The 26,599-nt window shown below is 40.3% G+C and overlaps 1 protein-coding gene across 1 annotated transcript; it reads left to right on the top strand.

Moving 5' to 3' along the window:
- The first annotated feature begins 410 nt into the window (after positions 1–410).
- Positions 411–26,085, top strand: eIF3a (eukaryotic translation initiation factor 3 subunit a). The gene is made up of 19 exons (XM_076197705.1): positions 411–590; positions 4,449–4,645; positions 5,007–5,180; positions 6,310–6,435; positions 6,588–6,728; positions 6,993–7,245; positions 8,043–8,223; positions 12,173–12,324; positions 15,219–15,394; positions 16,148–16,333; positions 16,472–16,633; positions 17,525–17,710; positions 17,863–18,039; positions 18,156–18,394; positions 20,135–20,319; positions 21,164–21,373; positions 22,605–22,800; positions 23,196–23,576; positions 25,123–26,085. The coding sequence occupies exons 1-19, from the start codon at positions 542–544 to the stop codon at positions 25,430–25,432; spliced, it is 3,681 nt and encodes a 1,226-aa protein (XP_076053820.1). The 5' UTR covers positions 411–541; the 3' UTR covers positions 25,433–26,085.
- Positions 26,086–26,599: the final 514 nt, after the last annotated feature.

Here is a 26,599-nt window from a genome sequence, read left to right as displayed (position 1 = left end):
TTACTTTTTATATTATATTTGTTTCTAAATTAGAGTACACGTGTTTCTTTTGAAAATCACATTGTAAATTTATTTTGTAACTTTTTAAAGATGACATACTTTCGTTGTAAAATTATTGCCATGCAAATATAATTGCGTGTAAATGCAATTATTTTACTCTAAATTTATAGAAAAAATAAAGGTAATATAAACTACAGTCTCATTTCATACCTGAAGAAAAAATATATACTTAATCACATTAGAATAATAATCTTGTCATTATTCTGCACCTGTAGGGTAAATTGCATACAAGTTATATATTATGAAATTGAAATAATTTACTATACATAATGGTTATTTGATATTTGTATGGTAATTACATATATAAGGAATAAAACATACATTTTCATTTTGAAAAATAGCATGCCACTGACTTATCGTTCTTCGTCACGCCGACCGTCAGTGAATGGTGGCTTTCTGGGTTGAAAAATTCCCAAGTGGCCACAAGTTGGCGTATTTAGCTCAAATATTTCGTTTAATGTGATGCTCTGAATAAATCAACATGTCAAGATCATTTCAGCGTCCGGAAAATGCCCTTAAACGGGCCACGGGTATGTAAACCTTAATGATAAATTAGCCATACATCTGGTGACTTGTCATCACAAAAATATGCCAATATTTGATTGAATAATGTCATAGTTATTGTGCAGTATATTGACCTGAAGTCTTTTGAAAAAAATGTTCGATTTTGATTAAAACTGATGGTATTTTTATCGGATATAACTAGGTGTGTAAGAAACCCCCACAGTTGCAAAGGCACGTATGCCCGTAATGGGTCTGGGGGATGAAAATAGGTTTTGGGGAAATAATTTATCTGGCGGGAACATATCCTGTTGGTAGTAACTATTGCCACGAAACCACTATATTGATATTGTATTAGCTCAGTCCATGCATGAACTTTCACTGTTTCCTTTGTTGTTATAAAGTTGATTTATTATCAAAATTACTTTTAACAAGTAGCCACAAACAAAGCAATGGTAATAATGATTTCAGCAAATTATGAAGGGAGGGCAAGGCATGTTTGTCAGAACATTGAAAAATTTCAAGAATATGGTTGTCTTGGAGACATGGTCACATGCTATGCACTTTCATTAATTTGTAAATTTAGTAATTGTGATATTTGTACATCATACATGTGGGATAGTAAGAACAACTGTAGCTCATATAATCATGCTCTCAGTACTTTGGTATGTCAACATGGCAGCTGAAATAATTTTTTTTTTTTTTTTTATATAGACTACATGCATGTCAATTTAGCCATGTTTAATGTTACAGTTCTGAGTTTGGCTGTCACTTAAGTTGCACATATATATGAAATTATTGTATCGCATACCACACTACCAGCCTTCATATACTACAATGTAATCATAGGTGACAAAAGAACACAAAGATGGGCCCATACCACTTCCTATTAATACACAAAGAAAACATGACATCAAAAATATTTTCTTACCCATTACCAACATCATCACCCTTACAAGACACATGCTAACAGCAATTACTCACTGACTTAACAGACAGCATGTTGGGCAGACGTGAAAACATGCTGCCCCATATAGGATTCATGCAGCAGACAAAAGAAGGAACATAATCCGATATCAAATACCTTGCCTAAAAAATCTGCTTTCCCAGGTATTTCTTTAAGGTAACCTACAACCCTAAGGCCACTGGTTTGGTCTTTTAAGTCAGAGAACAGATTTTGTGTTGCCTGGATAAGGTGAGAATAGGGTAATGTAGAACGAGATGTTCTCTGTCTTCTGTGTATTGGTTTCATTTGCTCTGACAAAGCAGAATGGCCAGAATAAGGAGAGCAAATAGAAAATTACACAACTTGTCACTTTTCTACAATAAAGCTACAGAAAGGCCGACAGCTACCGTCCATTCTAAGAGCAAAGAAGAAAGATATGTAGAGGGTACAAGGGGAAAAATGAAGTCCATGTAGTTAAAGAAAGAGAAAGTTGGAAAAAAAGAACAGACACAGGGATTTTAAAGGTATAAAAAATATATATGGGGAGGTGATGCTTTCTATTAAAAAATAAATAGATAAAAAAAAAAAGGAAAAAAGGTAATATCATCTGGTGGGCTTCCCAATATGACCAAGATGAACCAATACAGGGAAGCAGCCCATTGCTGGTGTGTTAGCACTCCTCAGGTTTAAAAAAACATATGAATAGAAGTTAAAGTAGATAAATGAATAGAAGTGATAAGAAAGACTGAGTCAATTCTTGAATCTTCCACTCTCATGGTCCATGGAGCAACAGAAAAAATTATTCGTCCAAAACAACTTCATTGTCGTAAATGAGCATTTCTCCAAATTGACACGGAGATATAAAATAATAATAATAATGAGACAGATACAAGGAAGCACATTAGCATTAAGTCTCGTATAACTGCACTTCTTCCAATAGGGACGTTATCATGCTAGAGAGGTGATGATTTGGTTTAATGTCACAAACAACACCCCCACCCCCCATTGGGAGGCTAGGACAGTGCCAGTTACAGAGGACTTTGTAGTGTGGAATTTAATGAACCCTGCCCTTAGTTCAACTCGTCCCAAACAGGGTTCTAATCATCATCATCTTGATCTTTGCCACAACTAATGACATCCTAACCTGCTCAAATCCATATGGGTGTTATACAAGTACCAAAAATATTAACTGCATAGAAGAGAAATGGTCAGTACTTTTGTACAAAGTGTTTAAGATAAAACTAACTTAAAAGGTACCCCACCCCTTTTTCAGCAAAGACAAAAAATTACTTGTGTGTGAAAGCAGGCATTCTGTTTTGCCTCATTCAAGCTTTGGGGTTGATTTTTATGATTTGGCTACTATTTTGTCATTGCAATTCAGGGCTATTATTACTTTTAGGTTTTCCACATAGGTGAGAGTTTTGATGTGCTCAGGGTTTGGTGCGGAGAGGTCACATGTGAATGTGAACGAACAGTGTTGGTGGTAGCAGAGCATCATTGTAGATTTTTTTTCTCTCTCTCTCTCAAAGAATGGTTGTTCTGTAATCCTGCAATTCAAAGTAGCTTGCATTTTTTTTTTTTTTTTTTTTTTTTTTTTTTTTTTTTTTTTTTTTTTTTTTTTTCCTCCTCCATTCATTCATTCATTCATTCATTCATATTTTTGAGATTTTGTCAGTTGTGTTGGGAGGAATTTGTAGCTTATTGGGTGAAGTTGTGAGTGTTGGTAGGAAGGTCCAATTTTGTATTTTGTCTAGAGCAGGGGTTCTCAAACTATTTCCAGTTATGCACCCCGAGAGTCATCAGACCATCAACCCGTACCTCCATTAACATGAGGGGAAAGAGTCTTAGGTGTAATTATGTATTAATTGATCCTTAAATAACTGCTGCTCTCGGTTGTTATCCTGTTGGTCTTAAATGATTAACTTGGCCCTATTCCAGTCAGTTAGGTGGTTGGTGTTATCAACGTGTTACACATATTATTGGTGGTATTGTTTCAAACATTGTGATATTCATGTCTGTGTTTTTAGGTCACTTGACATGTCAGTAGTGTAAGACTTGTTACATCCTTTACATTGAATCTGGTAGATGCCCTTCTTGTTTCTTTTCTCTTTATCTTTTATATATTCTAGTATTGTCTTCATAATTTGGCCTACCACTTCCATGGTGCTAGACTTAAGCACATTAGCAAAAATTGTGGTAGTGGTGCTGATTGGAAGTGTAATCCTAGGAGTTGGTTCGCGTTTTATGATGGTTGTCCTTTACTTTTTCACGTCTGTTCTTTTGTATTGATGATAAACTTCAGGAATTTCAGTTTTGTAAAAACATCATGCATGTATTGGTATTCTTTGCCTTTGATATCCTTCCATATTCCATAACTTGGTTGTGCTTTGTGGGTGACAAATGTAAACGTTATAGTAGGTAGAGTCCCAGAAATATATATATATATATATATATATATATATATATCATTTCTTCTGCTGATTAAATGAAGTGGCTTTGCTATGTTTCATTGCTTCTGGTCCAGGGTGATGGGCGAGACGAAGGGATGACCCATCATCCAGGAGGAGCCAAGATAAGAGGGAGGGAGTGGTATGAGTGGGGAGGAAATAGGTGGGAGTGGAATTATCTCTTTTGATTTCAGTTACCTTCCATGTAAAGGGGAAAAGCCCTTGGTATGTACCATCATTTCTTGTGGGTAAATCATATTTGAAATACAGTTTAGAGATATGTGATCTTTTCATGAATCCCTTATGTAACTCAAATGAACTGTATCATCAAAATAAAAATCGTCAAAATGAGCAAGAATACAACCTTTTGATGTGGCATGATCTTTGTTGTTCTTGTTTGTGTGTCCAATCTAGTATAACTTAATTACTTTTTCACGTTAATACTCCCTGTGACATCAGAAAACAATATATTGATTACCGACTTCTTGTTACAGAATTCATCGATGTGGGGAAACCCACAAGGGCCCTTGAGGTCCTCTATGAGGTCATCAAGCGTGGGAAAATGCGCACCAACTACTCCGAAAAAGTTTTGGAGCCAATTATGTTCAAGTACCTTGAGTTATGTGTTGATCTCAAGAAATCACATCTTGCAAAGGAAGGCTTGTACCAGTATAGGAATATTTTCCAGAGTGTAAGTATCTTTTCACTTTTCACAGTAACAATTGGTTAATCACTTGATTCAGGCCACAACAGAAGCATGGTAATTGATATGCATATATATATATATATATATATATATATATATATATATATATATATATATATATATATATTGTGTATCAGCATACAGTTTGCCTTATTCTGAAAGTGAGCTTTGGATATATTTTGTGGGTTGCAACATTTATATTGTGTGTGTCTTTATGTATGTGTGCATTCCTTACATAAATGTCAGAATAAATGTTAAAATTTGTGGGATGAGATCAAGCTTGTATAGGATGTTTTGTCTCTTGAGAATACTACTGCAACGCTACTTAAATGTTCTTGTTTTGCAGGTTAATGTTTCCTCCTTGGAGACAGTGGTGCGTTATTACCTGCAGCTTGCTGATGAGAGGACTGAAGCTGCAAGGAAGGAGAGTCATCAAGCAGTGGTGGATATTGACGATCTGGACAACCTTGCAACCCCTGAAGAGATTCTTCTTTCCGCTGTATCAGGGGAAGATGCTCAGGTATTCCCAGTGTCATATATAGTTGTATTTGTGTGTGTGTGTATACACATATAGGGATGGAATGAGTGGGAATGATTTTATGCCTTTTCCTTTTTGGCTACCTCCCTTGTAAGGGGGAAAAAGCCTTGGTATATGTGTGTGTGTATATATATATATAAGGGAGGGGGTGGTGGACAGGAGTGGAGTATATAGGGATGAAATAAGTGGGAGTGGATTTATGCCTTAGACTTTGGCTACCATCCTTGTAAAGGGGAAAAAGCCATTGGTATATGTATGTAATTTATATATATATATATATATATATATATATATATATATATATATATATATATATATATATATATATAAAGCACTTTAAAGATTGTTTTAACAATTTCCAAGAGATTACTTAGCCAAGTAGTGGATCATGGCTTTGGCATGCTAGATAGAGATATCTGTAATTCTGGTGTCTATGTTTCAACATATATGATGTGGTGTTTCTCAAAATAGAATGTAGGAAGTGAAGCAGCACAGATGGTGTGTTCAAGGGCCAGGATGGTTGGTGAGAGGGTATTATGGATTATGTAATGGTGTCCAAAGAAATGATTGGAAGTTTCTGGGTGTAAGTGTATTCAGAGCCAATGGATTTTGTGACCATCATCTGTTGAAAGAGAAACTGAGTGTGGAGGTTAAGTGGAGAGAGAATAAAATGGAGGGAGGCAGGGAGATGCTGAAAAAGAGCAAGTTGAACAAGAAGGAGAAAGAAAAAGAATACCAGGTGAAGCTTAGGTATGGGATGTAGTGGGAGATAATGAGGAGTAGAGAAGGAATGGGTATGTGTCAAGAGGAAAGTACTAAAGTGCACTAATTGGTTGTAAGGGATGAACAGGATGGGAGGGAGGAGAGTAAGAGGTTGTGATGGAAGGAATGAAGAGGTGATAGAGGTGGTGGCTGAGGGGAAGCAGGCATATGAGGAATGATTGCAGAGAAAAAATGAGGATCCATAAAAGAGGTGTGGAGTGAGGTGGGTGTAAGGAGAATGCAAAGTGAGGGAGGCCAGGAAGGGAGGGGTGAGGGGTGACTGAGTCTGAAGCTTACTCCCACCCCATATTAACAGCTGGAAATAGTGACAACTTGTTAAATCCAACAGGACCGTAGTGATCGCACCATCCTCACGCCATGGGTCAAGTTCTTGTGGGAGTCTTACCGGCAGTGTTTGGAGCTTCTTCGTACCAACTCTAGGGTGGAGAGGCTTTATCATGACATTGCACGCCAAGTAAGTAGATTTTTAATTTTTAATTCTAATTTAATATTTTTATAATAGAAAGGGTTCATAAAATCTCATAAAAGGATTTTTTTTTAGTGATGCATCTTATTTGTTCATATTACTTATGTCTAGTATTTATTGTATAATGTATCTGATTTCAGGCTTTCAAGTTCTGCGAGAAATACACTCGTAAGACCGAGTTCCGCAAGCTGTGTGACAATCTTCGCACACATTTATCCCTCATCCAAAAGCAGCAGGGTTCAGCAACATCTGTTAACCTCAATAATCCAGAGACCCAACAGGTAATGCCATAACAACAATAGCATAAGTATCATTTTCTATTGCAATTGGACAGTAATTAGCAAAGGGAAGCTTGCTGAGTGTGTGGGTTAAAATTTTTGTTACTTGTGGAGGCAGTTTGAGTCCTGCCTGGCAGCAAGCGTATTTACAGTAAGAGCAGATTTTGAATGATTACTTCAAAAAATCCTCTGGAAGGAGGCATTGTCCTTTCCCTCTATAAGAGGGGTAGTTCATGCAGTTAAACTAAATATTCTTATTGTTTTTAGATGAACCTGGAAACTCGTCTTGAGCAGCTGAATTATGCCATTAAGATGGAACTATGGCAGGAAGCCTACAAAGCCATTGAAGATATCTCAGACCTAATGAACAAGTCAAAGAAGATGCCCAAGCCCCATGTGATGGCCTCATACTACCAGAAGCTCTCACTTGTGTTCTGGAAAGCAGGCAATCAGCTCTTCCATGCAGCTGCTCTTTTCAAACTTTTCCAGCTTTTAAGAGATCAGAAGAAAAATATTACAGGTATATATAGCTGGGAGATAGGGTTGATGAAAGAGTATTAGGATGGTTTGGACACATGGAAAGAATGAGTGAAGAAAGACTAGTAAAGGAGGTATGGAAGGCAGATGTGGAGGGAGTGAACATGAGGGGACGTCCTAGGATGAGATGGATGGATGGGGTGAAGGGGGCTTTGGGGAAGAGGGGAATGTCTGTTGAGGAAGGATGGGAGAGGACAGAAGACAGGGGTGAGTGGAGAATGGTTGTATATGGAAAATTTTGTGATGCATGAGGTGGATTGGACGGGGGAATGGGGGGTGAGGTAGTGTGTGTGAGCAAAAATTTTGACGCAGCCCGAAGGGATTTCTCCCCGTCCTCTCCTTTATATGGGGGGTCGCCGATTTAATGAAGCGCCCTTGCTGTGGATGTGCTGTGTCCTGCGACACTGCTTCTGACCCAGGGCAGTGGACAGGGATGACCCGTCATCTAGGAGGTGCTAAGATGGGAGGGAGGGTGGAGGGGTGTGGTGTTTTCGGGGATGGAATGGGTGGGAATTATTTTATGCATTGTCCTTTTTGGCTACCTCCCTAGTAAGGGGGAAAAAAGCCTTGGTATATGTATGTATATATATATATCCTTCATGCTTGACACTACCAAAGGAAAGATTTACCAGTCTTTGGTTGTTACTTTATTTCATTCAGCTGTGGGATTCAAGCCTGGGGAAGGCATTATTTCAATAGAAATTTTGTTAATAGCTTGATACATTAATCCAGAAGATTACATTGCAATTGTGATAGTACACCAGATATTTTTTATTGCAGCCGATGAGGTAGGAAAAAGGGCATCAGTAGTTTTGATTGCAACTCTTGCCATTCCACTCCCTTCTGCACATCCTGAGTTTGACAGGTTTATTGAAACAGAGAAGTCGGCTCTGGAGAAGATCGACAAGCTTGCAACTCTACTTTCTTTGCCCAAGCCTCCTACAAGAGCATCACTGATTAGGTAAGTATTATTTAATGGTGAGGGATCACTCTCAAGCATCAATAGCAGACAGCATAGTAGCATACTTTGTAGATGTTGTTGTAACTAATGATAAATAATCTGTACCAAGGCTACCCCCCTGACTGATGAGGGGGGTCTTGATTAATTGGGGTCACAGGTGGCCAAGACTCTAGTTGTTGTATATTCTAAGCTACAGTTAAATAATTTTATCCATTTGGGTCTCAGTGGTTGGAAAGCTTCAGCTCTTTCAGGCTGCTTGTGTGGCTCCAGAAGCTTCCTAAGAAATATTATTCCATCGAAACAAAGACATCATATACTGTAAATTTGTAAAACATCCCTGGCAAAATATATGTATTTATTCAGCTTCGAAAAGAGCTGCAGCCATCAATTACACAGGGGAACACTTTTTCAGTAACTTTGAGTTGCATTGGATATTTTAACGGATTTTGAAAGAGTTTTAGGCGCTGATTTCAAATCTGAAATTAGTTTTTCTCTACAAGCTCTAGTTTGTATGCAATTTGAGGTTAATGAAATTGTACATATGTGAACTTGCGTAAACCATGTATAAGCATTTTAACGTCCATATATATAGATAGCTTCTAATATTTTGATCATTCTTCTTTTGTTTCTGTTCAAACATGGCTTCCAGAATGAGACATCATTGCAGAAACAAGCCTGATGCCTTCTGCTACATATGTGGATGCTACACACTCAATCGTCAGAGACGTAACATATCCTCGTTCATCAAGCGTGCCTACAAGGCATATTTTGAAGTTCATCTTGGTGATCAAGACAAGCAATGGGCTCCTCATGTTGTGTGCCACAATTGTGAGGAAATGCTTCGAGACTGGACCAAAGGAAAACGCAAAGGTCTGCCTTTTGGAGTTCCAATGATTTGGCGCGAACCCACCAACCATGTAACTGACTGTTATTTCTGCATGGTAAACACAACGGGTGTTGGGAAGAAAAACCGACATAAGATTACGTATCCGAACATTCCCTCAGCTATTCGGCCTGTTCCGCACTCTGAAGAAGTACCTGTTCCAGTTTTCAAAGGCTTGCCTTCATTGGACGATAAAGACATTGGACATGATACAAGCCAGCAAGACAGTTGTGACAGTGAATTGTCAGAAAAGTGTTCACAATCGGAGGACTGTTCTTCAGACACTGAACCTTTCCCCGTCCCTAAGCCTCTTCCCCAGGCTGAACTGAATGATTTAGTGCGGGATTTAGGTCTTTCAAAGAAAGCAGCAGAGCTTTTGGCATCAAGATTACAAGGCAGAAATCTTGTTGATCACTCTGTTAAAGTATCATATTTGAGAAAGCGTGACCAGCTTTTTGTGACCTTCTTTTCAAAAGACAGACAGTTTGTTTACTGCCATGACATCCCAGGGCTTCTCAAAGAACTGGGTGTACCTTACTATAGTCCTGCTGAATGGAGACTCTTTTTAGACAGTTCAAAACGCAGTCTAAAGTGTGTTCTTTTACATAATGGCAATGTTTATGGAGCAGTACCTGTCGGTCACTCAGTGCATTTGCGGGAAGACTATGATGATATGAGAATGGTCATGGACTTATTAAAGTATCATGAGCACAATTGGATAATTTGTGTAGACTTAAAGATGGTCAACTTTCTTCTTGGACAACAGAAAGGTTTCACCAAGTTTCCATGTTTCCTCTGTATGTGGGACAGCCGAGCACGAGACAGACATTGGGTCCAGAAGGACTGGCCTATTCGTGACACCCTTGAAGCAGGCATGCCAAATATCATACAAGACCCAATTGATCATCTTTCCTCCTCTTCACATCAAATTAGGTTTGATGAAACAATTTGTCAAGGCACTGGAAACCGAAGGTGAATGTTTCCAACACATCATCACAGCTTTACCAGGGTTATCATTTGAGAAGATCAAAGCAGGCGTGTTTGATGGCCCACAGATTCGAACCCTAATTCGTGATGATCAGTTTGTTGCTAAGATGACCGCTTTAGAAAGGGCAGCATGGTTATCCTTTGTGGCAGTCGTTCAGAACTTCCTTGGAAACAATAAGGCGGAGAACTACAGTGAACTTGTGAACAGAATGCTCCTCGCTTTTCGTGATCTCGGGTGCAACATGAGCATCAAGCTTCATTTTTTGAACAGCCACCTTGATCAGTTCCCTGACAACCTGGGGGCTGTGAGTGACGAACAAGGAGAACGATTCCACCAAGACCTAAAGATCATGGAAGAACGCTACCAAGGGCGCTGGGACAAAAGTACGATAACTGACTACTGCTGGAGCATTAAACGAAATTGCCCAGATGAAATGTACAAACGCAAATTCCTGCCTGAAAAAAATACACAAAGAAATTGATAAGCTTCCATCAGCTGTGGTGATGTTCTGAAGGATGCTAATCTAACTTTGGGATAGATGTTCTGTTAATGTTCTGTTTCTTTTGCCTTAATAAATGTACAGAAATGGCTTTCATACTGTTTTAAGATTCAAGTGAACAAAAGAATTGTGGCTGATATTGCAATTTCCTATAATAACGAAAATTTAAAAAATAAATAAAAATGTCAAATTGCATAAAATCTGTAGCTTGCAGACAAAACCCGACTTCAGATTTGAAATCAGCACACTCAAGTTGACTATAGAAAAGTCTTTTTTTAAATGCAACAAAATGAGTGTTCCCCAGTGTTATGGTTTGTAGAAATGTCTATTCTAATCAGATTTTTTTTTTTTTTTTTTTTTTTTTTTTTTTTTTCATCTCCGACAGCACAACATTTTTTACATACATATATACCAAAGGCTTTTTCCCCCCCTTATAAGGGAAGTAGCCAAAAAACAAAGGCATAAAAACCACTCCCACCCATTCCATCCCTATTACACTCCCCTCCCCTCTACCCTCTTCCCTCCCTTTTATCTTGGCACCTCCTGGATGACAGGTTATCTGCATTTTGTCCACTGCCCTGGGTCAGAAGCAAATACCCCATCTGGGGTATTGGCTGCATGTTGTTATTGTGGCAAAGTAGCATGTAGTTGATACTTTAAGGTCTATATGGGGCACCCCCACAGACCAGAGCCACACATCAGTTTGTCTGTAATAGAGGAGGACTCTGTTTACAGAGAAATGATGACACTTTTATTATACTGCAACTGTCCCTCTGTTATGCTGTTCCCCAACCCCTTGTTACTGTCCTGTACCATATCTCTGAATATTAATTTCCTTTTTTCACCTACCCTGTGGAGGGGGATAGAATGTTGCCTCCAAGTCTTCCCACTTGAATCATAAGAGGCAAGAAAAACAGGAAGGGGATTAGGACTAGGCATCCTTTGCCCTGTAGCCCCACAGGGGACATTCCTACATATACATACATATACCAAGGCTTTTTCCACCTTACAAGGGAGGAAGCCAAAAAGAAAAAGGCATAAAATAATTCCCACCCATTCCATCCCTGAATACACTCCACACCCCTCCACCCTCCCTCTTCTAAAAAAAAGTAAAAAATTTTTTTATTAAACTTTAAAAAAAGATTGCTCTTGTAGCTATTAGGGTTGCCAGTCATTGGTATAGGTCCAGTATGTTCTCTTGTATTATGGGTTATATTGGACAGTATTCTCATAGCTGTAGCTTAAACTCTTGAATACAATAATGCCTATGTATGCATCATGAGCCACAAATGGAGTATGCAAAGACGCCAGCATCTGCTTCCTGATTATATTTATTTTATAGTTGTAGCTTAGTGACCCCCCCATATTCTGTGAACAGGCTTGACCACATTTTCTGTGATGTTATACTTTTTCAGGGTGAAAGAGAAGTATAATGGCAGTAAACTTTATATTTTGCAATGCATGTATTGTGATGCATCATTGTACATCAGGCAACCTGATGTGCACATAAATATTTTACTTGTATTGAAGAAGTTAAGTGTCACGACTAAGACAAGTAACATTCTTGTTTTCCCTGCAGAGACCTCGTTCGTTACAATGTGGTGACATCTGTACCACCCGAGTTGCAGAACCTGTATACTTTGATGGAAGTGGAGTTTGATCCACTTCACATTTGCTCACGTGTTCAAACTCACCTCAAGTGGATAACAGAACATGCTGAACTTGGATCAAGTAAGGAAAGGGTAGCAGTAGCATAAGTACCTTGCAGTATTCTATATATGAAATAAGTATTGTGAAGAACATAGGAAGTGTATCTGTTATGCCGAACTTGGATCAAGTAAGGAAAGGGTACCAATAACATAAGTTTATTGCAGTATTCTATATACGTATATATACCAAAGTCTTTTCCCCCTTTACAAGGGAGGTAGCCAAAGTCAAAGGCATAAATACACCCCCACCTATTTCATCACCACCTATTTCATCACCACATACTCCACTCCTATTTAACACACACACACACACACACACCCCTCTTTTCTTGGCTCCTCCTGGATGACAGATCATCTCTGCATCTCGCCCACTGTCCTGGATCAGAAGCAATGTGGCAAGACACAACCCATCCAAAGCAAGGCCACTTCATTTAGTCAGTGACCCCCCCTCTCTCCGTCTCCTCATGCATAAATGGAGAAGACTGGTAGAAATCCTTTTGGGCTGCATCAAAATATCATTCACACATTCCAGCCCCCATCCCCTCCACCCCCACCCCCAATTACCCACTCACCCCTATCTCCTGTCTTCTCCCTTCCTTCAACAGACATTCCTTTTCTTCACAATGTCCCTTGTACCCCATCCATCTCATCCTTGGGTATTCCCTCATATTCACTCCCTCCACCTCTGCCCTGCACACATCTTTTACCAATCTTTCTTCATTCATTCTTTCCATGTGTTCAAATCATCTCAATACTCTTTCATCAACCCTATTTCCTAACTTCCTTTTCAACCATGCTCTCCTCACCTCCTTGTTTATCACTATCCAGCTTAGTAACCTCTACCATACTTCTCAGGCATTTCATCTTAAACACGTTTAAAATCATCCTCTTTTATGTTCCATGTTTCTGCCTCATACAATGTTGTCAGCACAGTCACTACTTCATACAATCTCATCTTAGCATCCATTACCAAATGTCTATTTTTCATTACACTTTTTAATCCCCCAAGGCATTTACTTGCTTCTCTCAATCTGTGTTCTACTTCCACCTCCGCTCCTCCCTTTCCCACCACATTTGCCCCCAAGTATCTAAAGCTATCCACTTCCTCCAGTCTCTCTCCCTTAACCCCTTCCATACGGTGCCGCACACGTAGGCGTCATGGGGACGAGTGTATTCGCGAGGCTGCCATATCGGCGTCTTGATTATATTTATTGTAGTCGCCCCTCCATAATGACATTCTTTCTAATTCTTTTGTAATCGCATTTTCTATGGTTATCAAAATTCACGGGTGAAGAGAGAACGATCGATATAAGCGGTGACTATATTTTATGATGCGAGTATTATTACGACACGTCGTACGGCTGGCATTGGTTGCTGCCACCGAGATCTAAGTCCATGACGCCTACGTGTGCGGCACCGTATGGAAGGGGTTAATACTCACTTCCAATTTGCTGCCATAGTCTCCCCTTATACATCTCATCACATTTTAACCACATTTATCTTCAACTTCCTTTTTTTGCACACCTTCCCAAACTGTGTCACTAACTTCCTTAATCCTCCGATCAAGTGACAAGTGCAGTGTTGTCAGCAAACAACTGGCTAATCTCCCATTTTTCTCCATTTTCTTTAACCATCTCCAATCCTTGACCCATTGCATTTACAAGGGTAATGGACCAGGGATTGGGGATGAAACAAGTATTGTGAAGAACATAGGAAATGTATCAGTTGTATCTGTGAATGATATTGTGCTTATGGAATATATAAACCAGTAGTCGCACTGACCGTTGTTTATGGGAATAAGGCTCAAATGATAAATGTAAGAAAGGAATCATAAAAATGAGAAATTTGAGGTTCATGTGTACTTGGGAAATGTGGCAATTAGGAATGATACAGTTTCGGAACAGATCGGGTAAAATAGTAGAACAGATGGTTAGGTGGATTAATTATGTTATGAGGATGAATTTTCAGAAAAGACATAAAACAGTGATGGTAAGAGTGGGAGTAGAGGATCTAGCTACACCAAGGGTGTTTTTCTCCATGTAAGGGACATACCCATTCTGCTCCCATCCACCACCCTTTCCTCCCTCTCATCATTTGTGGGAGCAAAAGATAGACCAAAGAAAAGATGGAAGGATAGAATGAATTGGGTTTGTTATCAGAATGTTGAATAAGCAAAATTGTGTGTGGATGACTTTTGGAAAGAATGTGTAGGCTGTCACTAACCTATTCCTGTGAGAAGGGTGCATTAGGAATGAAATGGCAGATAATGGTGAACAGAAAATAAAATTTTTATTAATTAAATTCCATGCAGGAGATAGTGCAATTCCATCTCTAAATAGCTGAGATAGATGGAATGTTTGAATGGGTTTAGTCACTTGTTGTTTGGATTTTCACTATGGAAAACCTGCAGACCCACAGTGGTTGGCAATGGTCTTCAGGGCCTTCCGCAGATCTCTCTTGAAAGAAACAGGACTTCGGTCTGTGTTTTATCAGAGTGGGACTGTTTCCATCTCACCAGCAGAAAGCAGTAGGGTAAGAGGGCCAGTTGTTCAGCTCCCCATATATGAACAAGTATGAGTAATACATTTGAAGTTGATAAAGAGAGATCTTGAGCCTAGTTCAGAGACCAAGTGTCAGCCCCTCAGGGCTGTACCTCCCAATGGAGGTGAGGGTGTTGACGGATTTTGAAAACAGGCAGCTGTGCTATACATCTTGCAGGACCACCACATTCAGGTACCTGTCATTGGTTACTTATATGTGTTTTTATTTATTTTTTATGTGGGTGGGCGCTTTGACTTGACCACCTCCCATATAAAATAGGAAAGAGTATGCAGTACACAATAGTTGTGTAACAGGATTGATTTAATTCAATTAAAAGGGTAATGGTTTTCAATTTCATTTGTATCTTGTTGTCAGGCCTAACGCAGTATGTAGGAGCACTGCAGGAGATGACCATAACTCGTCTGGTGAAACAAGTTGCTCAGGTTTACCAGACAGTTACTTTCAAACGATTATTGGAGTTGGCAGTATTTGTGCAACCCTTCCAGTTGGAACGCATCCTGGTTGACCTTGTGCGTCACAATGACCTGCAGGTGGGTAAGAATTTATAATAAATTTGAAAACTACATTTGTAAGTATTGGGGTATTAGAACAATTAACAAGTAATATCCTTTTCTCTGGATAAAATTTGAATATTGTGAAATATAATTTATCACATTGAAAAGATATAGATTATGTATCACACTTCAATTATGTTTGAAGGGAAAGAAAAATGTAAAAAAAAAAATCATCATTTATGCATTATATTTTCTAGTCTGACACTTGTTAAGATGTAAACTCATTATTGAGATATGTGTGTGTATTACCTAGCTGTATATGTGTAGTTGTGTGTGTATTTACCTAGTTGTATTTTGCAGGAGAAGAGCTATGCTCGTAGGGTCCCGCAGATATATCTTTCCGCATCCAGTTCTTTCTTAAAGTGTGTTTGTGAAAGACTTCAAAGGGCCACAGTAGTATCATTATCATTATTATTCCTTTTATTCCCTCCCCTTATGTTGGATGCTTCTCAAGGGTTTTATTCTGTGTGGCTTATATCCTGTAGGCTGATGGATAATTGAGTTTGGTGACCAGTCTGTCTTGACAGGCTCGAGTGATCTTAGTGTGTACATGTTTGTTTGTGTATGGTTTGTTTGGTACAGGGGTTAGTTATAAATCTCTCTCTCACTTTCATCTCTTTCCTTTCTCTTCTTGCCCACAGATGCCAGCTCTAGTCTGCTCAACCACCACATACTTCTCACTTTGTACTTCAGCCCAAAATTAATGTAACCTTCAATTTTACAATCCAGATTCGCATTGACCATCGAAGTGAGTGTGTCAACTTTGGCACAGACCTGAGTGAGTCACAGCGGGAAGATCTGCCAGAAGGACCAACATTACAAACTCTGCCATCTGAAAACATTCGTTGTCAGCTGGTGGAGATGGGAGCAGCATTACAGAAGTGTATTCATATTATCTATCCTAATAGGAAGAAGGTAATGTAGGAAAAGGTCTTAATCTGGGACCGTGAAAATGTCTATACTCACTTTTCTTGCACACATTGTGAGGAATATAGGATTAGGAACTTTTCAGTTAATGTAGGTAGATGCTTAAATGCATCTTACTGATTTCAGCTTGAAATGGAACCAATGAGAGCCCAGACTATTCAGATGTATCAGAACACCAGGAGTCGAGAGCACATGAAGATTTTGCAGAGGCAGCATATTATTGAAGAACGTAAGGAGATGCTTGAAAACCAAAACTTGGAAAGGGAAGAGTCCATCAGGAGGGCTCAGGTAAGCTTAGTTTATAATGTGGAAAAGCAGAATGAGTCTTGCTGATTTAAACCATTGACCTCTAATTTTTCTCACAGGATTTTGGTAGGGATGGGGCCTTTAGTTAATCATTAATAAACACTGGGAGTTTAAGTTAACTGGATAAAATTGCATTGCAGAAGCCAAATAAAAGTGAGTGTGATCCCTGTCTGTGTGTTACAAAAGGCTACATTTCTTAAACACTCGTGTCCCACATCTGGATAAAATTGCCACCTATATATAGCATGAGGGGATGGGGAGGGAAGATTGCCATGTAAATGAAGTAGTGGGAATAAACAGTTAGCTGTGGGCTCTACCATGGGTGTGCTGTGTCATGCTAGATTAAATCTGACCAAGGCAGTGGGCAGGGGCCAAGGATAAGCTTTCATCCACAAAAAGCTAAGATAGAAGAGAAAGAAATGGGTAATAGATGGGATTGGACATGTAGGGGTGGGTGCATGCCTTGGCTGGCTACCTCCCTTGTAAAAGGAAAGGAGCCTTTTAGTATATGATAGATCAGTGGTTAGATTAAAGAGATGGTGTCTTCAAAGTGTTAAAGATTTATGGAATCCAGCACAATTGAGGGATAGTCAAGTTGAGATAAAAGAATGCAGTGTGACTGCTGCATAGGGTTGTCATAAAGTCTATAAAGAGGTTTTGACTATGACCAGTCAATATTCCAGTACAAGGGAAATTTTATAATTAATGATGATTTTGCAAGTAAGTGGTGGGGTGTAGTTTTTGGTATTTTTTGACAAATAGCTGGAAGCAGAGGCTGTGGAGAAATTCTCTTAAGAAGTTAAAAGAATTTTGTGGAAATGTGGTTATCCAAAATTTTATAAATAAACAAGAATTTGTTTTATTGTTTAACAGGAAGAGCAACTGAAGCGGAAAAAGGAGGAGGAGCTGCAGAGGTTGGAGCGTGAGGCCAGTAAGCGAGAGAGGGAGAGGCAGGAAGAACAATTGAAGCAGATCCATACAAAGCAAATTAAGGATAAGTTAGCTCAAATTAAAGAAACTTCATATGGTCAGAAGATGATTGAGAAGTTTGATGAGGAGGTGAGTAGTGTTTATGAAAAGAGAAATGTGCAAAACACCATGCCTTTTTTAATTGTGGTTGGAGTAACATACAGCATGTTTATGGTTGGATTTGCATACAAAAAAGCAGTTTTGCATTTTCAGCCATGTTTTATCATCACTTCACATTTCAGGAACTCTTGAACCTAGGAGCTGAAGGAATCCTTCAGCGCCAAGTGGAAGAGCTAGAGAAGGAGAGAAAGGAACTGCAACAGCGTTTGAAAGCACAAGAGAAGAAAGTAGATTACTTGGAGAGAGCAAAGCGGCAGGTTGAAATACCACTTCTTAAAGAGAAGCTTGCAGAACAAAAGGTACTTTTCAGTTTAGTTTTGTTTGTAAACTTAATGAAATAATCTTTATTACCTTATCTTCTTTATCAGACGGGTTATTCATTTTTTATTTCATTTGATATTTACTTACATATTAGGAAAAAGAAAAAGAAATTTGGCACGAACAAGAGGAAGAGAGGGTAACCAAGTTGATAGAGGAGCACCGCGTTGCCTTAGACCACAGTAAGCGCCTGTCACGCATGAGAGAAGACAGAGACAATTTCCTCGAAACTCTCAAGAATTCACGTCGTTCTGAGATTGAGAAGAAGTTGAATGATTTCAATGCTAGACTTGAAGTAGAGCGTAAGAAGAGGTTGGCAGAACGAAAGGAGCAGAGGTAAGCTGAAACTCATCCTTAGTGATGAACACTGTGATGACTTCCCTACTATTGTTGAAGGTAAATGAATTGTATAATGCTTGGCTGGGGTCTTTTCTTACTTTGTTAACATAAGAATGAAGGAGACCGCAAAAGACCATAAGGCCTACACTAGGCAGCTCCGTATCCATCACCACCTGTCATCCCCATCCATAAAGTTGTCTAATCGTTTTTTAAAACAACTGATAGTTTCAACGCTTACTACATGGTTACTAAGTTTATTCCATTCATCGACCACCCTATTAGTAAACCAGTTCTTGCCTATTTTCTTCTTAAATCTAAATTTGTCCAGTTTATACCCATTACTGCGAGTCCTGCCCTGTTGTTTTATTATGATGACCTTGTTTGCATCACCCTTGTTATAGCCTTGAAAGAATAGGTTTAATTTGAAAGGATATGTATAATAAGGACCATTCAGAAGATTGAACTGTAATAAACACATATCACACTTGTATAAAAATGTATCACGAGTAGTGACAAAATTAAATCATTGTATGCCTGGCGACCCTCCCACCATGTGCACATTAGCATGCTTGTGATTGTTGTTTGAAGTCTGGAATAAAGGCAATTTGAGGCTGCAAGGCAGCAGATGAGTTTATAGTGAGGGCATGCTACCTTTAATTCTCTTGTTTCATAAAGTCCTTTGTAAAGGGGCACTGACCTAGCTATCTCTTGATAGGAAGAATTTGTGACACTAAACCAAATCATTATGGCCAAAAAAAATTACCTCTTTTCTTTACTTTGTAAGTCCCCTTCATTTGAGAACTTTCATACACATCCAAACCCCAGTCACAAAACAAGTAATCCTAGAGTAACCACTATGCACCTTTCACCATCAAACCCTATGAAAGATTAGCCCCACAGAAAAATCCCACCCTAGAGAAGCAAGAACAAACTAATATGACAGCATTCAGGTCACCATACAGCACTAAGCCTGTACCAACAGAATAGGCATGAGCAAACTGTCCCTGATGTATCCATCTCGCAGGAAGCACTGAATCATCTTGCACTGCCACACCTTAGCCATCCCCCAAACAACAACTTAATATTCCCTCCATGAGTGACTTGTTGGCCAGTTCATTGTCTGACTCGGTTACCAGGGAACCATGAATCTCCTGCAAAGTGAGACCTGGGGTAATGAATTAATTGATTGAAAGTCAACACATTCCCCACTTTCATTCACTGCCACATGTGAGCCCGTATAATGAGAACTGTCCCCTTCTTCAAGCCTCTTGTCCATCATGTAGTCAACTTACCACCATCATCATTCATTGCAATATTAACCCCTTCCATACGGTGCCGCATACGTAGGCGGCATGAGGAGCAAGTGGATACGCGAGGCTGCCATATCGGTGTCTTGATTATATTTATTGTAGTTGCCCCTGCATTTTTACATACTCTCTAAACTGTCTTTAATCACATTTTCTATGGTTATCAAAATTCACGGGTGAGAGAACGATCAATATAAGCGGTGACTATATTTTATGATGCGAGTATTATTACGACACGCCGTACGGCTGGCAGCGGCTGCTGCCCGCGAGATTTAAGGCCCGTACTGAAGAGGTTAAAATGACTCAGGGTTAATAACATTACATAATATTTCTAAGTATTTTATTATCAGTATGCTTGTATTTAACTGTTGGTGGAGGTACATTTAACAAATAATGTGAATTGACGTTACCTGAACTTGTTCTTATCTAGGCGACGAGAACGTAGGGAAGCATGGCTCCATGAGAAGGAAGAAGAGGAGCAGAGGCGAAGGGATGAGGAACTGAAACAGCAGCGAGAAGAAGAAGAGCGTCTGGAAAGGGAAAAGCGTGAAAAGGAGGAAGAAGAGTATGCAAGGAAAAAGGCAGATCTTGATAGGCAGATGGAGAAACAAAGAGGTACATCTCCCACATTATTATCCTCCCCTCCGTGCTTGTCCACTTTCCCTCTTTCAAGCCTTGCCCTCCTCCCTCTCATCTTTCTTCCTCTCCCCCTCCCCAATCCCTCTCACTCACCTTGCACTCTCCCCTTTGCATCTCTCTCTCTTTCATCATGTCATGGAATTTTTCAAGGAGTGGCATGGACCTGCCAAACCAGAATATGTATTTACATATAATATTGTTGATGCCTAATGGGAGGACAAAAATTCAAATCTAAGTTGATTGTGCTCATTGTCGTACTTAGCTGTGAGACATGGACACATAAATAACTTAGTGCCTTTGGTAAGAAGTCACATTGGAGAATTATGGGGAATTCTTGGTATGACTAGCAAACCAGTGACTGCCCTGGATTGCAGTCAGTGGCTGTTACAAGCATGTTTCATTAGAGTCAACTCTGGCTACATGGATATGCACCACACTTCCCCAATGTTGAAGCCACACATGGAGTTATCTCCAAAACAGAAGGGCGACTGCTTGGAGTCTTGCTTGGGATACTGAGGAAGGAGATTTGTATGTAACTGAATTGAGATGACCCTCAGTTTGTGTTCCTCATAGATGATGAACACCAAATTTTATTCAGCTAAGAGACCAACCTTGGACTGAAGGGATTCAGGCTGTCAGATAACCCCTTTGCGACTGACACTGCAGAGGGGAAAACCTATTTGTGGGGTTAAAGCTCAATTACATCATCAAAGATGGGTACTAAAGGGTGGGAGAAAGCATTTGTTTTCTGAATAATTTGTGATAATTTTTTGTTTTTGTTTTACCTTCAGGAAGTGACATAATATAATTCTACTTTCAGAGAAAGAACGTCTCATTGAAGAGAGGATGAAAGAGCGTGATTTCCTTAGGAAAGATGACAGAGATGACCGAGATAACCGAGATAGAGAAGTGGAAGATTCAGGCTGGAGGAGGTCACTACCACGCAGTGTTGAGCCAAAGAAGACTGAAGAAGTATCTAAAGAAGAGGATGAGGATGGAGAAAGACCTCAGGCCTGGAGGCCAGGTGGAGGTAAGAGGGAAAATACTAAAATATATATTTTTATTAAGATTTTCTCAGTATGTCACTAATTGATAAGAATATACAAAGCAGTAGTTTTATCAGATATGTATAAAAGCGAGTCGAGGGTGAGAAATGTGAGAGGTCATGTGGAGGCAGTCAGTAGAAATTATATTTTTGAGGGTCATATAGATATAGGAAACATGACAGTATGGGTAGAGAGTTTGAAAGAATGGGTAAAGATGGGATTCAGAGAAAGTGGAGCAGGTTATTCTGTGGTGGTTTGGTCATGTTACAAGAATGGACAGATTTCACGAAGGGATTGTTGAATCACTGGTGGGTGTGAGATCATCATTCAGTGCATTGTCGTAGGTCTCTTTTGCAGGAGATTTGTAGCTCCCAAGTAATAAGTAACAACCACCAGAAGAGATATTGTGTTATTGCCAGAGCAAGGCAATGCAGGATGAAATATTTACTGTTTTATGTGTTGTACTGGTATTTGCATATGATAGTTTGTTTCTGTAACCAGTAGGGAGACCACAGGGTAGACAAAGGAAAAAATGGATGGATGGAATTAATCTAACAAGACTCATTGTGAGGATGTCAACAAGTAGAAATGTATGTGGGTGATGATGAGTTGGAGAAGTGTATAGAGTGAGGCAATGATCTGTTTCATGAAATTGGTGTACCAAGGATGAGGCAGTACTAATGAAGAAGTAATTTTGTGCAATTTTCACAGCAGATATTTCTTGTACATTGAGTCCCTTTCACCTCGTCCATCAACTGAATTTTATTCATTTTTATTTATTCAATTTGTTAACAAGAGAACTCCAGCATCATGCTGCACCTTACTGCTGGTGGACCAGAGCACATCTATGCCCAAACACATACCAAAATTGTAAAATGAGTACTACAGACATACAAAACTGGAAACCCAGTACTACCCTTCTCTAGCAGACATTAGCTCTACACTAACATAGAATCAGCATGACCAGATTCAAATAGCCCTAGATGCAATTGCCACATGAAAAATATTGAACACCTCATCCTACACTACCCTGTTCTCTCCCACTCCTGACAGTAGCAGCACAATATATTCTCCTTGACACATATGGCTCAAGCTGGAGGCTATTACTACTTACCCCAGGACCACATGTCTCTTGTAAAAACAACTTAGAGGAATGGATTGATTTGAATTTAATTTTTTTTATTTGTTTATTTATATGAATGTCTTATCTTGCAGGTGCTTGGCGTGAAAAGGAGAAGGAGAAGGTTGGGTCTTGGCTACGTAAGGATGAGGAACAGGAAGGGGATGAAGGTGGACGAGACGACGACAACCGGTTCCGCACTGGCAGAGATCGGGGAGATCGAGATATTCGAAGAACAGATTTCAAGCGTGACACGGATAGGGACAAGGGAGAAGGTGGGAGAGAGGAAAGGTAAGTAGCGAGTATGGTTCTTACTCAAGTCAGAATGCACCCACACTACACCTATCCCAAACCCATCCATTTTCCCCTCCCACATCTTAACTCCACATGGATGAAGGGTCATCCAAGTTCCCTGCCACACACCTCAGGTCACAATTGAAAGCCATTTAATGTCCCTCCACATCTATTCTGTCTCCCTCCATTCACTTCTGTCTTTTGGATTCTGTATCTTCCCTGCTGGACAGACATTACCCATCCATTCTCCTCATTCTTGGTCTTGTGTCAAGCCAGATTTATGCAACATGCATCATATAAAAGGTATTAGATAATTTTAGGTTCGTTGTAAATGATTGAATATGACAATTTTCTTTCTCCTTTCAAGAAAAGTAATTCTTTTTCTTTTTCAGATCTGATTGGCGCAGGGGTCCTCCAAGAGACACTGATAAAGCTCCTGCAAGGGACAATGATAGGCTAAGGGACATGGGACCTCCAAGGGACATGGGACCTCCAAGGGACAGAGATATGGACAGACCACCCAGGGATAGAGACATGGACAGAACTCCCAGGGACCGTGACTTTGACAGGCGTGATATGGGACGAGACCGTGACTTAGATAGGCGTGACTTTGACAGGCGTGACCGTGACTTTGATAGGCGTGACATGGGAAGAGACAGAGACAGGGATCGTGATGACCGAGGCTTCAGGCGTGGTGGTGGTGGACCTCCTTCTCGAGGAGATGATGGAGGTGGAAGCTGGAGGTCAGCAGGACCTCCACCAGAAATTCGCAGGTTTGTGTAAACTTTTGGATATATTTTTTTACCTATCTCCTCCTCCTCCTCCCCCTCCCCCATTCCAGTATTTACAGCTAAGTAGAATCACAAGGTATTTGTATACACACACACACTTGCTCACTCGTTCGTAGTAAACCAGCAAGTGTTCCATGAGGCTGAGTCAAGGGTGATTACCAGCATAATTTGTGAATATCATCTATGGCCATATGGCCATGTTGTATATTTCCCTAATGTTACTCTTACTCACTGGGTTATTTCCCCAAAAGAACCCTTGATTAAGGAGATGAAGGGGACATCCACAGAACACATGACTGGAACAAGTTGATCATGCCTGGAGCTGCTTGGAATAGGAAGGATGGCTAGATGTTTGTTCTCAGAAACTGTTGAGAATGACATGGGTGAAGTGACATACCTCCTCACATGTACATCCAAACATATACCAAAGGCTTTTTTTCACCCTTACTAGGGAGGTTTGTTTGGAGTGGTATGGCTGTATTTATGCCTTTGACTACCTCCCTTGTAAGGGGGGGGGAAAGCCAGTGGTATGTGTATGTATGTGCAAGGGAGGTAGCCAGAGTCAAAGGCATAAATCCACTCCCACCCATTTCATCCCTACACACTCCACTCCCAATCACCACCCCTCCCTCTTTTCTTGGCTCCTCCTGGGTGAAAGATCATCCCTGCATCTCACCCATTGTGCTTTCAATTAATGATGATGCAACAGAGTTTATCTCTCTCATTCATGTGATGATGATGTCCTCTCAGGACAAGGGCTCGCTATAACACAGCCTCACTTCCATCAATATATCAAGGGGATCTTCCACCATATAAGTGAGGTAGCCAGCAAAGATATGCACCCACTCCCTCCCATTTCACTCTCATCCACCACCCATTGTTTCCCTCTGATCTTGGCTCCTCATGGATGAGGGTCATCACTGTGTCCTGCCCACTACCCTGATCAGAAGTAATGCAACAAGACACAGGCTTATTTAAATGTGGTAATATAGCCCAGAGTCTTTTCATGGATGTAGGAGTGAATGGCTTTCTCTGCTCCCCCTAGTAGTCCAAAAAAACCCAGACTCCCTGGTTCTGGAGAGAGTTTAAGTGGCTGCTGACTGGTGGTTACACACCTGTAGCTTGAGTCTGGTCCCATTCCAGTGACTTTGTGATTTTAATCAGATTAGGGACAAGGGTGTTTGGAGCAAGGTTTGTCTTCTTTGCCCCAAGGAATTTATAAACACCAACACCAGTAGTTTTCATTTGTCTTTACTCAAGTATTCTTTACACATTAATCCTTAACACTGGTCTTCCCTTTAAAAGGCAACTTTCCCTCCAGCAACCATTCTCAACCTCACCCTGACATTTCTCAATATCCATTCTTGAAACCTCAATCATCTTTCTCAAACATTTCTTTTTAAAAGATTCCATCTATTCCTGTCATCCCCTTACTTCTAAAGTCTAGTGCATGATCCAGTGTTCATGATATATGTGTTAGGTTTCTAGAAAGTGTAACCCAGGACTTACAAAAATGTCTTCATTTCAGGCGTGATGATCGTGGTGGAAGAGAAGACCGTGGTGATAGGTTTGGAGGAGATCGAGGGGGCGGTGGTGGTCGCTGGCGGCGCAGTGAAGATGGACCCCGAAGGGATGATGGACCCCGAAGGGATGATGGACCGCGACGAGATGACGGACCGCGACGAGATGACGGACCGCGACGAGATGATGGTCCTAGACGTATGGACGGCCCAAGGAGAGATGGTGGTCCTCGGAGAGATGATGCCCCAAAAGAGGAACCCCTTAAAACTCCACGAGATGAACCTGATCCAGAAGGATGGACTACTGTGAGACGTTAATTTGCTGGGGGGTTAGGCTTCATGCAAGGCCTTCACCAAATGGCCAAAGGGCTGACCAGTTGAATCTAATTTCATGCCATATTTTGCTTTGATCTATAGATTATTGCCTTAGAAAGTAGAACTAGCAAAGAGGTCTGACAGAGTGTGTGTATGTGTGTGTGTGTGTGGGGGGGGTAAGTTTTGTATTAAAAGAGGTGCTGCCTCACTGGAAAACATCTCAGCCTTGATCCTGAAATAACGGATTGCCTTGGTGGGCATTGTTCGGGGCCTGCCTTTGGGTTTTGCAGCACCAGTTCGTCATCAGGCCTCTTGCAGCAACAGCCTGGCCACATCACACATGTCTCTTTTCCTCTTGCATCAAACAAAGCCTTTTTATCTTTGAGCAGTTGGATGAGTTTGGCATGTACATATGCTACCCTTGTTAAGCAATTTTTGGCTATTAAACATATATATAATTTTTCAATATATTTTATGGAGTTAAGAATTATTAGTTAGCTAATTTAGTGGTGAACCCCCCAAAATAGTGCTGTCTGTACTGAAAGGGCTGGACAGTACAAATGTGGTGGGGGTAAGACGAGGCAGGTCTGGTGCTGGTGATACCCCATGGTGTTTGATGCTGTTAACCCATGTAACCAATAAATTGCAGTGGTTTATCATGTATTTTCACTTTGCTCTCCAGTTTAATTTGGGTATTGTCTGCAATTGAAGATTACAAAAGAATAGTAACAATTGCTGTCTTGTTTGATTGGGAACCCTACAGTCCATGGACCCTCCCATAGATCTGGGGGTGGGGTGTAATTACTACCTGTCAGCTCTCCATGTGAGAGAGTGGAGGAAAGGTATTTGAAGCTGAGAAGGATCTTGCACATACATATACATATACCAAGGCTTTTTCCCCCTTACAAGGGAGGTAGCCAAAAAGGAAAAGGCATAAAATCATACCCACCCATTCCATCCCTAAATACACTCCACACCCCTCCACCCTCCCTCTTATCTTAGCACCTCCTGGATGACGGGTCATCCCTAAACCCTGTCCACTGCCCTGGGTCCGAAGCAGTATCGCAAGACACAGCACATCCACAGCAAGGCCGCTTCATTAAATCGGCGACCCTCCCCCCATGCATAAAAGGAGAAGACGGGGAGAAATCCCTTCGGGCTGCATCAAAT

This window comes from Oratosquilla oratoria, chromosome 14 (genome assembly GCF_046742065.1).
Source record: "Oratosquilla oratoria isolate Oo_2021 chromosome 14, ASM4674206v1, whole genome shotgun sequence".
Classification (NCBI taxonomy): domain Eukaryota; kingdom Metazoa; phylum Arthropoda; class Malacostraca; order Stomatopoda; family Squillidae; genus Oratosquilla; species Oratosquilla oratoria.
This window is presented reverse-complemented; position numbering and strand designations above follow the sequence as displayed.